The sequence below is a fragment of the Poecilia reticulata genome, chromosome 6 (assembly GCF_904066995.2).
Source record: "Poecilia reticulata chromosome 6, P_reticulata-male-v2, whole genome shotgun sequence".
Taxonomy (NCBI): domain Eukaryota; kingdom Metazoa; phylum Chordata; class Actinopteri; order Cyprinodontiformes; family Poeciliidae; genus Poecilia; species Poecilia reticulata.
The window spans coordinates 27,908,528-27,922,656 of NC_088835.1; the positions used below are offsets into that span (position 1 = coordinate 27,908,528).

A 14,129-nucleotide genomic window follows, 5' to 3' on the forward strand; every position below is an offset into this window, starting at 1 on the left:
CCTACAAACCTCGATCTTGGTTTGGTTGAAGTGAACTGGTTTTAATACGTATGTGAATGCCAAGTGAACTGGAGACTGCTCCAAAAGCAAAAGCAGGGCATTCTGGGTAAATACAACCAAAACAAACGTGAGAGATTAGCGCTAACAGGAGAAATGACTTGTGGTGTTTTATCCAAGACAAAAGAGAAATCCTACAATCACTAAAATCTGAAGCTACTCCGCTTTTGTTTCTATTTCATGAAGAAGGAAGTTGTGCTCAGTGTCTTGGAGGTTTTCGTCTTCTTTCTTTCAGTGGTTCTTGGTGCAGCGCCACCACAGGCGAGGAGGGGAACAGGACTTTCTATTAGTTTGGATTGTTTGACACAGTGCAGTATGAACAGCAGCTGAAATGTAACAAAGGCTGCAATCTTTCTCCACCAATTAAACTGAGTCTATCAGGTGTGAAAACACCCTGAAGGTGAGGTTATGTGGAGATGCTTGAGCAGTCAATATTTTGCCTGCAGCACAACAGAAATCTAAGTTCAGTCATTTCCAGCAGACGATTTGTCTGAAAGCAGCCAATAAAAATCAACTCACCCCCTTCATGAAGATCCAGGTTCCCATCAGATGAGGTCAACAGAGAAAGTCAGAAACAGGAAATTTAGCCTCATCTGTTCAGATTCAGGAATTTGTTTAAATTTAGAAACTTGTTCCAACTTAGAAATCTGGGTAAGAGTTGGAAAACTGTTCAGTGTCAAACTGTGAAAGACAGTCAGAAAGCCTGGAGAACTACTGATCCAGATCACTTTGAATAGAGTCAGGAATCAGGAATGAGTTCAGAATCATATAATCTGTTCAATTTCAAAGCTGGAAAACTTTCCAAAATCATAAATCTGCTCAGGATCTGAAAAATGCTAAACCGACAAACTGGGTGAAAAAAAGGTGCAAGCAGAGGTGGGAAGAGTATCCGAAAATTATACTTCAACATATTTTTACTCAAGTACAAGTAAGTAAAAAAGGTAAAAAGTAGCCGTTCAAGAAATTACTCAAAGAAGAGTAAAAAAGTATTTGGTAAAAAGACTACAGAAATATGGAGTGACTGATTAAATCATCAATCATTTAATAATTAAACAAAATATAAAGTTAAGTGAAAATTTTGGCATTTAAGGTCCAAAATGACAATAATTCATACAAGTAACAAAAAATAGCTAAATCAGACAAAGGAAAAAATTTACAAATCAGTTTTTTTTTTTAAATATAAAACTTATGAAACTTTAACGTGTGTCTGGTGGATTTCTGGTTAAAACATGTTTTTAATTCAGAGGGTAGAAAATCCAGAAATTTTACTCAAGTAAGAGATACTTCAAAATAAAACGACTGAAGTAAAGCAAAAAGCGCAGCGTAGTAAAAATACTCCTAAAAATACATTTAAAACAAAGTTACCCAAGTAAATGTAACTAGCAACTACACAACCTGAGAACAAAGTAAAACTCTGAAAAGCATCTAGAAATCCTGAAGAACTGTTCACAGTAAAAACAGTAAAAAGACTTGGAGAACAGTCTGGATCCCAGGAGGAAGACAAGATGAGCTGGATACGAATCGGTTTTGTTAACCACCTAAACGCTGATCCGTTTGAATAAAACTGGTTTCATTTAAGCTCTCTGGTGTTGGAATAACGTCCTGACTTCCTGATGAGATTCCTCCTCATCTCCTCCTCATCCTCACCTCCTGTCTGACTCTCAGCAGCGTCTTATCCACACTAACAGGATCGTCACTCTGCAGCGCCGCATTCTCCTCCATTCACTCCAATAAGCAGATTACTGACGTGTTTACGGGTCTTTGAACATTTCATTTCCTTTAAGCCAATTATTCTCTCAAAGCGCTCAGCTTTCCAGTTTCACTGCCTGGTTGCACGGTAACAGGAAGCTGATCCACTATAAGGGATTTTTCACATGTTTACCGCAGTCAGTTGGTGAATTTCTACTTAAAGCTGCAGTATGCTACTCTTAGTAAAAATATGTTTTTTTACATATTTGTTGAAGCTGTAACTATATCACTACAGTAGAAAGAGAGACAGATAATCTGTGAAAAAAAAAATCTAGCTCTTTCTCCACCATTAGTATATTTAGCAGCACATACACGGGGATGATTGACAGCACTAATACCCTCCTCCTGGCTGTTTTGGTTGTTTTTGGTTGGGAACAATGCATTTCTTCAGACGGCACTAATAGCTCAGGGAGGAAGTAGAAGAGATCTGTCTTTTCAGATTATCCGTCTCATTAAGTAGTGATAGTTTTAGCAAATATGTAAAAAAATTTTTTATAAAAGTTACATAAGTTTAAAACACCAGCTGTCATTATTTTAAAACAAACTGATTTTAGTGTTTATGTGTTACTCACAGTGATGAAGTCCTTAGGGAAGCAGAGAGGAAACAAACATGATGTGGGTTAAATTGGGGATGGAAAAATACTTTTTCCACATTAAATATACTGCTAAAAAAATAAAGGGAACACCTAAGTGTTCACTTAAGTGTTTAAGTGTTCCCTTTATTTTTTTGAGCAGTGTACATTTTCGAAGATGAGCAGGGCTGTCCAAACGTTTTGTCACATGGGCCAAATTTGTTGAGTGAAAAGAAAAAATGCTAAAATCAAGCAAATAATGTCAGATCTGGGTTTTTGTTGTACAAAATGGATGTTATTGACTGTAGATCCAAAACTTTAGATGGATTTTGAAGAAAGTTACAGTATCTAGACAAAAGAAAGGCATCTAGATTTTAAATTCTTTTAATCTCGATTGAACAAATATACTTTCAAATTATAAGAACTAGATTTGGCCAGAGGAACGTAGAGAACCTAAAAATTGTACTTCAGTAAAAGTAGCACTACTTTGACATATTTTTACTCAAGTAAAACGTAGCACTCCAAGAAATTACTAAAATAAAAAAGTGTTTGGTAAAAATGTTACTCAATTACTGAGTTCATGTTCAGTTTCAGAAGCTGACCTTCTTCAACACGAGGCCAGGGTCCTGAGCGAGCAGCAGGCGCTGAGCGGCCATGTTCCCCACAGCTGAACTCCTCAGCCAGTCCTTCTCCAGCGGATCCAGCTGCACCCTGTGGAACAGAGACTGGGAGAGAAGATGTTCTTCAGCTCACCTGGAGGATGAACCCGGAGATGCTGAGGGTTCAGTTCAGAGAGCAAATTTAAAAAGGGGACGTGAAAATGGAAAATTCACATTTTGCAAGTTTTTATACTTCCATTTGGGGCTTCTACGGCTCCTATAAACAGACCAAACACCTAAAAAGGCGATCCAGCCGTTTTTAGGCAACAAGTTCATGTTTTTTGGTGCGTCATTTTAAAAACCTTCAGAATGTAAAGTCACAAATCAGAAGGCACTGCCCCTGACCTGCTGACCCCTGCCGAGCTCAACCCGATACCTAGCAACCCCAGCAGAATTCTGTCCGTCACCTAGCAACCCCAGGAGAATTCTGCCCATCACCTAGCAACCCCAGCAGAGTTCCGCCTGTCACCTAGCAAACCCAGGAGAATTCTGCCCGTCACCTAGCAACCCCAGCAGAATTCTGCCCGTCACCTAGCAACCCCAGCAGAGTTCCGCCTGTCACCTAGCAACCCCAGCAGAATTCTGCCCGTCACCTAGCAAACCCAGCAGAGTTCCAGCACTTCTAGTGAGCTGGTTTTGACTTACCATCCAGAAACCACTTCTCTACTTCTGCTTTTCAAAGATGTACCCCTGCATCTGTTTGCAGCCATGGTAACATGGCAGTGTAAACATTGAGTTGGGGGCGTGGCCAGCAGCTTCTTATTTTGATTCAAAGTGCCAAGACTCCCTAAAACAGTTCAAAACATTAGGAACAGAACAGACTAAATCTCATTATATAAGAATAATTTTTTGCAAAAATGTAATGCATACGTTGTGTATCGCCCATAAACCTATACAAACCTGTTCCAAGAAGCATAATAGGTCTCCTTTAACTTAACAGTTTAGTCAAGGGGTGGGCAACCCCAGGCCCCGAGTGCCGGTCTCCTGCAACTTTTAGATGTGTCTCTACTTCAACACACCGAAGTCAAATAATGAGGTCATTAGCAGGACTCTGGAGAACCTGACTGCACCTAGGAGGTGATTCAGCTGTTGGATTCAAGTGTGTTGGACCAGGGAGACATCTAAGAGACGCAGGACGCCGGCCCTCCAGGACCTGGATTGCCCAGCCCTGGGCTAGTCTGTTTTGGTAGAAATTTTTATAGCAACATTAATTTTTCTCTCCAAAATGTGTTATGTTTTTACATTGCTAGCTTTATTACATCCCACATGAGTTGCTCCCAATTTCCCAGTGGGAAATCTGACTTCCGAGGGCGTTCCAGTTGATTTTCTAAATGGGAAGTCGGAATTTCCCAGTTCTCAGTCAGTAAAACTGGAACGCAGCATTAGCATTAGCATGCTCCACTAGTGTGACGTAATTTCCTCAATGATTAAGGAAGCTTGCAATCATCGTATGGGGGAGCCTTTGTTTTTCTGCTGTGATTCATTCACAACATTCAAAGGAAGCAGGTCGTGAATTAAGACACGTTTGTGGTTTTGCAGCAGCTTCTTCAGCAGATTTGTTTCTCTGTAGAGTAGAAAAGAAAAACTCGTCCTGGTTGCCCTTTAGCCCCGGCGGGGGCCTCGGACCGAGGAAGGGTCACGATGTCATTAGCGATGTTTAATCAGCGGCCTGTGGGGCCGGCGGCACTGTTTACCTGATACCTCCGTGTTAATTAGAGCGGCTGAGCAGCTCAGAGGGAGGCCGTCCTTCAACCCGACAGCGCAGCGCGGCTCCGGGCCAAACGCTCGCTGCTGGCTCACTTTTACAAAAACACTGAAACTGATTTTACAAAGCTAAATAACATCAGAATATATCTGTGAAGGTAAGGATCTCTCTTTGGTTTCAAGTATTTCTAGAGCAAATATCTTAGTAGTTGAAATAAATAAAAAAACTAACTTACAAGAACCTTTTCAGTAAGATATAGAGGCTTGTTTTATGTAAAAGTCTTGTTCCATTGGCAGATTGTTTAGCTATTTAGCTCTGCCAGTGGAACTAATACTTTTCACCAGTATTCATGAATTATTGACTTAAAAAGCTATTCTTGATGAAAGTAAGGTAGAATACTTGAAATAAGACAAAACTATTTGAAGCTACATAAAAGTACTTGGTAGTACTTTGTGTTTTTGCGGTGAGGTAACAGAAGCAGTCGGCTCTCTGACTGAACAGCAGCAGGTTCCAGAGCCGACCTCCGCTCATCTCCAGTTACCCTGCTGGTTCCACTCTGACAGCAGTGGGAGGCCGTCACAACCAATGAGCAGCCGGCTCTGCGTCCCAGACGCCGGTGATTATGGGGTATCGTCATGGGAACGGTTTGGGGGCAGCTTGTTTGGAAGCTGGCGGCTAAAGATGCTCAGCAAACATTTACACTGCAGGGTTCACACACACACACACACACACACACACACACACACGCACACACACACGCATACACACACACGCACACACACACACACATTACATCTTTCTATCTTTACAAGGACTCTGCATTGACTTCCATTCATTCATTCATTACAATAACCTTTACTTTACTCTATACCTAACAATTAACATTAACATGCGTCACCATAAACCTAAACTCACTTTATGTCTTAGTCCTAAACTTAACCAAAGGCTATCCAAAGTGAGGCGCAGGGGCGATTTGTGGTCCTGGAATTTATTTTGTTTGGCCCCAAACCACAGTTAGAGTGGTACTAACTTGGACCCCCCCAAACACTTTCTGTAAATTTCTTAGGATGAGCTTTTACGTGGCAAGTTTCCATCATTTTAAATGGAAAATGATGTTAATAACACCAAGAATTTTTCTTTAGTTAGCTTTCTCTTTTTTTGTCTTTTACTTTCATTTCATAATTAATTGTGACACAAACATGTTTTCACTCAAAAACAGACTTTCGTGTATGCCAAGATATTTGCATCTTACTATACAAATACAGAGATAAAGTATCACCTTAGAAACACAGAAAACCGATTGTTTTTACGTGCGGTTTTTGTCTTCAGGAGATTGTTGAATGTACCAGAAAAGACCCTAAATAGATAATTAAAATGAGTGTAAAGACACACAAACACACCGTTTCTCTTAAACTCACCAAGACAGACGAAGCAGTGACGCTCCTCGTATCGTCCTCTTCACTCTGCAAAACATCAACCCCACCAAAACATTTAATCTGATTCATGGCTTTTTTTAAAACACGTTGACAGTTTGGTTTTGGACATTTTACTGTGAAATACATTAAACCAGAGCCGACTCTACATTATATGACCTATGATTGATCAACACAGCTCAGTTAATATCGGCTTTATTTCATCCATGAATCAACGTATGTGCATTACACATCTGAGATTATTATAATAATGGGAAAGATTACAACATAACATAAAACATCAGACGGTGTTGATGATGTACAACACTTGGAATAACAAACTCATTTAAAAATAAGTTTTTAGATTAGGATAAAAATGTCAAACAAGATTCATTTGTCCTTTGAGTGACACTGACCTCCTAATCAAACGTCGATAAACCAGAATTTTGTGATTACTCGTGTGCTTGGGCGCCCCCTGCTGGTGCAGAGGCCTTTGAGATGACAACAATGCAGAATACCAGAATAAAATTTAAATGTTAAAAATGTTTTTCAATGTTATGCATTTTTCTTAAAATTATTTTTCTGATTTTCTCCAAAGCATTAGCGAAACATTGACGACAAAATAAAACCAACAGAAATTGAATAAGTTCCTCTGCTTTTCAAATTTAGAAGTTTTTCCATAATGCTAAAATTTCTCATCATTCAATAAAATATTTTGGTTCAAAAACAAATAAGTATATATTCTTGTACAATGGTTTTGTTTCGGTTATCACAAATTATTATTTAAAAAAATATCTTCTTAAAAACTTGACTGCTTTCAGGAGTTTGTTAACTAGTTTTGGGCTTAATATGGTATTTTGTTTTTATTTCACTGGTTTAAGTTTTGGATCTTTTTTAGGTTTTAACTCAGATTGCTTTGGGAGTGAAACTTACCGATGTTTAGTACTGCTGTACATATTTGTACACATTCTGAACAAGTCTTTCATTTTTTAACTGTTTTTTGTACATGTTTAAAATTTCGGGTGTTAACTGGTTTTGAAGCAGTTTATGGTTTGGTTTGTTGTTGTGTTTGTTTTATGGAGTTTACTACCAATTTGTGGTATTGGGAGTAAACTTTTGGACATAATTGAAACCGTTTTGAACTCAAATTTACCTCCGTGCTGATTTTGGGAAATGTGAGTAATTTTGGTCAATTTTATATTTCTGATTGAGGCAAATTTTAAAAGTTTATGGATGTTTGGTACTGGTTTGTAACATGAGTGCTGATGTTTTTGGTTTTCATTTTGAACCAGGATTTGTTTGGACCGGTTTTAATATTTGGTCTATGTCATCTTGAGTTCACCATGGCAACAGTTTTTTTAACATCTGGATCTAGACTAGTTTCCAGTCTAGATTAGAATTGGTTTCAGTTATAAATTTAGTTACACATTTTAGGCAGGGTCTAGAATGTGTAGTTTTAATGATTTTGTCAGTTTTATTGGTTTAACTGTTCTTTTGTTATTTTCAGTTGTTGATTTGATCCAGAATAACTCGATGATGCAGCAATCCAGACTCATACTCGCTGTTCTTCTCGTTGCTTGGGTTTGTTTTAAGATATGAGCTGAAGCCTCTTATTTTTGGTGTTGATGATGATGATGTGAAACCTGAATATCTGGAACAGAATCCCTAAGAGGATTGTTGGGGGGGGGGGAACGGAGGAAACAATCGCCTCTTTCCTGCAGCGTCCCGGTGTTATGATGGACGTTAACTGTGTTGGTGTGTTGCTGAGGAGGGAGTCCCAGGAGACGAGGAGGAGGAGGAAGAAGCTCTTCTTCTACCTCATTAGTAATCCAACACAGTCTCAGTGAGGTGTCTCACTAAATGATTGTGGCTCATTTCAGAGGTGAACTAAAGGTAAGAAAACAAGAATTTGGACGTCCACAGTTGCTGATTTAATGCTTGCTGAGAATGTTTCAATTTGATAGTTTTTATCTGAAGAAAGAGATTATTTCTGTGGTTTTATTTAGGGAAATGTTCACAGAAGTAGAAATTAAATCATCAAAAACTAATAATTCAATTAATTGATAAAATCGATTTAGCCCTAGCCTAAATCGAACTCCAGTTTGTTTGAGTTGGTGTGAATATGCAATTCAACTCTACTGCTGACCAAAAAAGTGAACTCTGGCCTGCAATACTCAGCTTTGGTTTGATTAAAGTGAACTCTAGCTCAGTTTGAAAGCATGTGAACGCCAAGTAGACCTGAGGTCGTTTCAAAAGCAGGAAGCGAATTATAGTGCATGGCATTCTGGGTAAATACAACAAAACAAATGTGCATGTCTAGCGCTGCAGGAGAAATGATTCGTGGTCTTTTACTAAAAACAAAAAACAAATTCTACAACCGCTAAAACATGACGGCGTCCCATTTTTGTTACATTTTGAAAAGAAGGAAGCTGCGCTCAGTGTCGTCTCCTGAAGTTTTTGAGTCATTTCCTTCAGTGGTTCTTGGTGCGGCGCCCCCACAGGCGAGGAGGGGAACAGGTTTATCAAAGGATTGGGATTGTTTGACACAGAGCAGTGTGAAAGTGAACTATAGCAGCTGAAAATGTAACAAATGTTGCAAGGCTCGGTTCAATCGAACCGAGGCTTTAGGGTGTCCTAAGGGTGTTTTCACACCTTTTTTCGTTCACTTTCGTTTTTGGTCCGCATCAGAGTTTGATTGCGGATTCAGACCTCCCCGAACAAACCAGACTTTCTAGAAAAACCAAGTAGAGTTCGATTAAAGCGGACTAAACAGGGCTGGTGTGAACACACCCTAAATGTGCTTCTTCACACTCAGTAGAGTAAACCGTGTGCTGACAGCTGCTGTGGTTGGTGAGAGTCCCCTCACGAGACATGGCAGCTCCCGCAGATCTGACTCCATGTTAAATTCAGCTCCGTCAGTTCGGAGGAGACAGGAATCATTTCCAGTTTTTCCTCCGTTTTGCATAACAAAAGCTTTTCCCAGCCACTTCCACTCCTCCGTCTATTCATCCTGTCAAAACACAGTCGGCTGGTTTCTCCTCCCCCCTCCTCAGATCTTCTGTCAGACCCCCCCGCTGCCTCCTCTTCATCACCATCCAGGAGTGGCTCTCTTGTATGCCAATTGCCTGTCCTAATTGCTGGCGTTTACAAGGTGCTGCCGGGCGCGGAAGCCCTGCAGAGCGGGTGAAAGAGGCAGAGAGCAAAGGGGGGTAAAACCTGAGGGGTCGAGGTGCAAAACGACGGAGGAGGAGACGCAACATTTAGAAGGGAGAGTTTTATCTGACGATGTTTCCATTTTAGGCTGACATGACCTTTAAAGTTTATTTTTTTTCTTGTTCTCACTGAATAAAGACACCTGACTACACTGCAAAAACAAAAAATGTTACCAAGTATTTTGGTCTAGTTTCTAGTGCAAATATCTCAGACTAGAAATTAGACAAATTTAATTTACAAGTAACTTTTCAACAAGAAGTAGTAACTTGTTTTGAGTCAATAATTCTTAAATATTGGTAGGAAGTACTATTTCCACCTGCAGACATTTTCCCCATTAAACTCAAACCTTTTAATGCTATAATCACTAAACTGACTTTAAAAAAGCTCCTATATCCTGCTGGAAAGTTAGATGCAAGTTCGATTTGTCTTATTTTAAGTGTAGACAAAACTAGACAAAAAATACTGTTTTTGCAGTGTATGGCTTAAAAATAAAATTTCAGATTTCCATTTTCAATCAGTTTTTTTTTTTCTCGCTTTCTTTCCTAAAACAGACGTTAAAAATGTCGGGAAATATTTTCAAAAAGAGGCTTTTATTTCTCTCTCCTTCTGAGTTGTACGATTGAACTATTACAACCACGACCAGGGTACAATTTTTTTTTTTATTGTTGAATTACGATAATGTATAAAATATAAATGTCTTATTTCAGGTGTACTAAGACTTTTTTAAGTTGGGCTTTATGAAACAAAATTTTTTTAGCAAATATGTTCCACCTTCTTAGATGTTTATTTTAACCTCTCATTTTTTATTAAATGTAATTGCTTGTTTTATTTTTAGCCCTTTTAAATCTCAAGATTAAAAGGACATTACAAATAAAATTTATTATTATTATTAAACATTTTAGATTAATATTTAATAAACCTTTCATTTCTTTTAAATATTTGAGCTTATTTGCTAGTTTGTTTGTTTGTTTTGATGCTTTCTATGAAAACTTCCATAGATCTAAATGTAAACACTCATAATTAACCTAAATATCTAATAATTAGCGCTGAACTCGTAGATCCTTCCTGTTAGAATCATCCAACAGCCTGTGAGTCCGCTCATTAAATCCCCAGATGGTATTCGATCCTGCACCACCACCAGAGGCAGACTCATCCTGACGACGAGGAGAAGCTCGCTGCCGGACCTTCGTCATTAATTCACGTTTTTTCACAACTTGGCGGGTCTGGAACTGAGACGTTCCTCCACAGTCCAGAAAGCCGGATCAAAACGTATTAAAGCCTCCGATGAAGTCCACTGACACAGGACTAAGCTTTATGACTGGAGAGGCTCCATAATCCCACAGAAGGTCGTTAGGAGCGGGGAAGGTGGAGTTTCACCCATCGTTTAGTGAAAATGAAGTTTGAGGAGGTTAAATCAAACTTCTGAAACACAGATGTTGGCGCAGACATCTGAAGGTATATTAGTAGTGATTGTATCATCTGAGGATCTCCAGGCTCTTCTTATGATGCACAGAGAAATGAGATGCAGATTTCTGGTCTCTGATTATTGTAAAGAATGAGTAAAGAATGGAAAACTGATAAAAAAATATATATATATATATATGAGTGGAGAAACTACGGTATGTATCAAATTCTGACTTTTAAAGGGGAATCTATTATGCAAAATTCACTTTTTGAATAATATATACTTCTATTTAGGTTTTTACTGCTTCTAAAAACAACCGCAGCACTTAAAAACAAAACGCCTAGCTGGTTTTTTACAATAAGTTTATGTTTTTTGGTGTCTAGAAAAGAGCTGTTTCAAAAACCTCCCGATAGTTGAGTCACACTGCGCCGTTACCTAGCAACCCCATTCGAATCCAGCCCATTTGGTCAGATGATTTTACTGCTCTATGCGCTGTACAATGGCTACTAGAAAAGACAAGTGTTTTGGTGTTGACTTTCCATCCAGAAATCACTTGCTGCATTCTTGTTGGTTATGCAGGAGGCTCTACTTCTGCTTTTCAAAGATATTCAGTTGTATAATTGCACCTCCGTTTGCAGCCATTTTCACATGGCAGCGTAAACATTGAGGTGAGGGGGTTTGGCCAGCAGCAGTTTATTTGGATTTAAGGTGATAAGACGCCCTAAAACAGCTCATTCTGAATGGATCTCACAATACGTAGAACTAACTAGATTAAAATCTCATTATCTAAAAATGACTTTGTGCAAAAATAATATGTAATGAACTTGTTTTGTGTATTCCATAGACATATTCTAACCTGTTCAAGGAAGCATAGCTATGACCTATGATCGGTTAATACAGCAAGCATTTTTCACAAGAGAGTGACCCACGTCATATTTCTGGGAATAAGCTGCATTTTTTCTCTTTATTTTGCAAACTGGATGTCTATCTTTTAATAACATGAAACTCATTTTAAGTTTTGGATCTACAGTGATTTAAATTTCCCTTTCATAACAGAAAACCAGACTTCTTTAAGTCCGTTTCCTCTTGTTCAATTAGAATTGTCTGCTAATGCTTGTCTAAAATATACAGGGCCGCAATTCCTTTTGACTTGATCCTTTTAACCCATGTTTGGACACTGCTGCTTTATGGTGTGAAGACGTCATTCCATTTAATTTGGAGTATAAAGAAATGAGAAGCGACTCATTTCCAAGGTTTGTGCCTTTATTTCTCTTGCAGGCTTGTCTTCCTCTGTCTCTGCCTCTCTTTCATTGTAGCTGAGTCCCTGCTGACAGTTTGAGCTGCTGATCTCCTCCATGACCTCTGCAGGATCTTTAACTCTGCTTCTGTACTTCACAGAGAGCAGCAGGAACGCAGCTGTCTCCGTTCAAGTCTGTTTCCTCAGTGATCAGAGAAGACAACTCCTCACATGTCAGCGTCTTCGAGCGAGGGAAAAAACAGCGGCATGTGTGGAGTTTTAACCTGAGACTGAGGCATGCTGGGAAGTGAAGGCGCCAAAAGAGTCGGAGGCCACAGAGCATGATCAAGCTGTTGGCGCAGCAAAGAAATGCTCATGTGCTTTAAACTTGGAGAAGTCACATCCGCAGGATTCAGCTGTCAGCTTTAAAAGCAGTAACTCACCTGACAGCCACATCTAAATGAAAAATCTGCAGAATGTAGCAGTTATTTTATACGATTAATCGCCAGAATAATTGATTAATCAATAGCTAAAATAATCACTGAAGCACACATGAAAATGAATTCAAGGATATTCAGACCAAAGCGATAAAGCTGCAGAAGCAGAAACAATTTTTTATTTGATTAATCAATTAATTGTCAGAATAATTGATAGATTAATCATTACTAAAATAAGTGTTAGTTGCAGAACTGCTCTAAGCTTTCTACTTTACCTTTATGTATTAAAGCTGCAGTACGCAACTTTTATATAAAATGTTTTTTTTACATATTTGCTAAAACTGTCACCATGTCATGACAGCATGAGACAAATAATGTGTGAAAAGATCGATGTCCTCCACCTTCCACCTGAGCCGTATGAAGAGATGCATCGCTCCCAACCGAAAACAACCAATCAGAGACAGAAGGCAGGTCTTAGCACTGTCAATTAACCTCATGTACTTGTTATTAAATGTGCTAATGGTGTAAAAATAAGTTACCATTACAAGAGAAATCGTTTATCTGCCATCATCGGTGGCTATGCTAACTAGCTTAGCATTCACAACATGATCTGCTAACTGGGAAAAGCTGTAGTGTAGCAGGAAGCAAGGAAGGGAGAGGAGGACAGGGATTAGCAAAATTGTGATTGACAGCGCAAAGAACCGTCTCTGGGCTCTGATTGGTTGTTTCTATTTAGCACTGGGAACACTGGGAGAAGGCAAAGGAGTTCAAATGTTTTCCCAGATTATCTGTCTCATACCATAGTATCATGACATGGTGACAAAAATGTTTTATAAAAGTTACATCCTGCAGCTTTAATGCCGCTTATAATTCTGCACAAGAACATTTATGAACACAACTACATATCGTAAATAATAACTATTGCTTCCCAGGATAATTCCTGTCCATGTGGCTCTATGAACTCCTGAAGATCTGGAAAAGCTCAAACTTCGGTCCTCCAGCAGGACTCTGAGCATCACACGAAGCTGGAACCAGTAAAACCAGCAGCTCCCTACCAGTGATGAAATCTCTCCCCTCATTATCATATTAATTGAGATTTCCCAACAATCGTGTTTTGCTAATGGACGGATTGAGAGGCGGCGAGTGTGAGTGAGGCAGTTTTAATGAGACTGATACCCGCAGCGCTGCAGCGTCTTATCTGTCGATGGGGAGCCCGGCCTTATGTAATCTGCCCTCTCATTCGCCGCCACCACCGCTTGATTGTTTCTGATGAAAAAGCCATTTTGGAGCTGCCGCCGCCTTCTGTTCTGCAGCGTGGCCCTCGTTGTCGGAGACTTCGGGGGGTCAAGGGGGTCAAAGGAATTATGATTATGATACAGCGTCGTTCGGCGGGCTCGTCGTTGCCCCGGTGACCCCTCCGCGGAGACGGTGATGAAAGTGGAACATGAGCGTTTTGTTAAGAGGGACGGCAGCCGTTGTTCAGTTCAGAGGTTCGTCTCGACACGGCGGGGCCCGTTTAGGTCTCTGATACCCGGCAGGATGAGATTCACATGTAAATCAGCTGGAGATTCAAACTCAGCCTGAACTCAACACGTGTTTGCTGACACCAACAGAGAGGGTCGTTCACAAACCAATAAATGAAACTGAGGGGAAAATTACAGGATTATAATGGAGATTACTTTT

At 39.5% G+C, this 14,129-nt stretch overlaps 1 protein-coding gene across 7 annotated transcripts in view; it reads right to left on the reverse strand.

The window, feature by feature from the left end:
* The window catches only part of LOC103466788 (uncharacterized), a 44,165-nt gene that overhangs the window by 15,693 nt on the left and 14,343 nt on the right, over positions 1-14,129 (reverse strand). For all 7 annotated transcript variants that reach the window (XR_014087965.1, XR_014087966.1, XM_017305438.2 and 4 more), the window contains exons 5-6: positions 6,161-6,205; positions 2,981-3,103 (exon numbers count right to left, since the gene is read on the reverse strand). Coding sequence is in view for 5 of the 7 variants with exons in the window: in XM_017305438.2 (XP_017160927.1) it covers positions 2,981-3,103; positions 6,161-6,205 (168 nt within the window). In the remaining 2 variants the exon portion in view is untranslated. The remainder of the gene's footprint in view (positions 1-2,980; positions 3,104-6,160; positions 6,206-14,129) is intronic.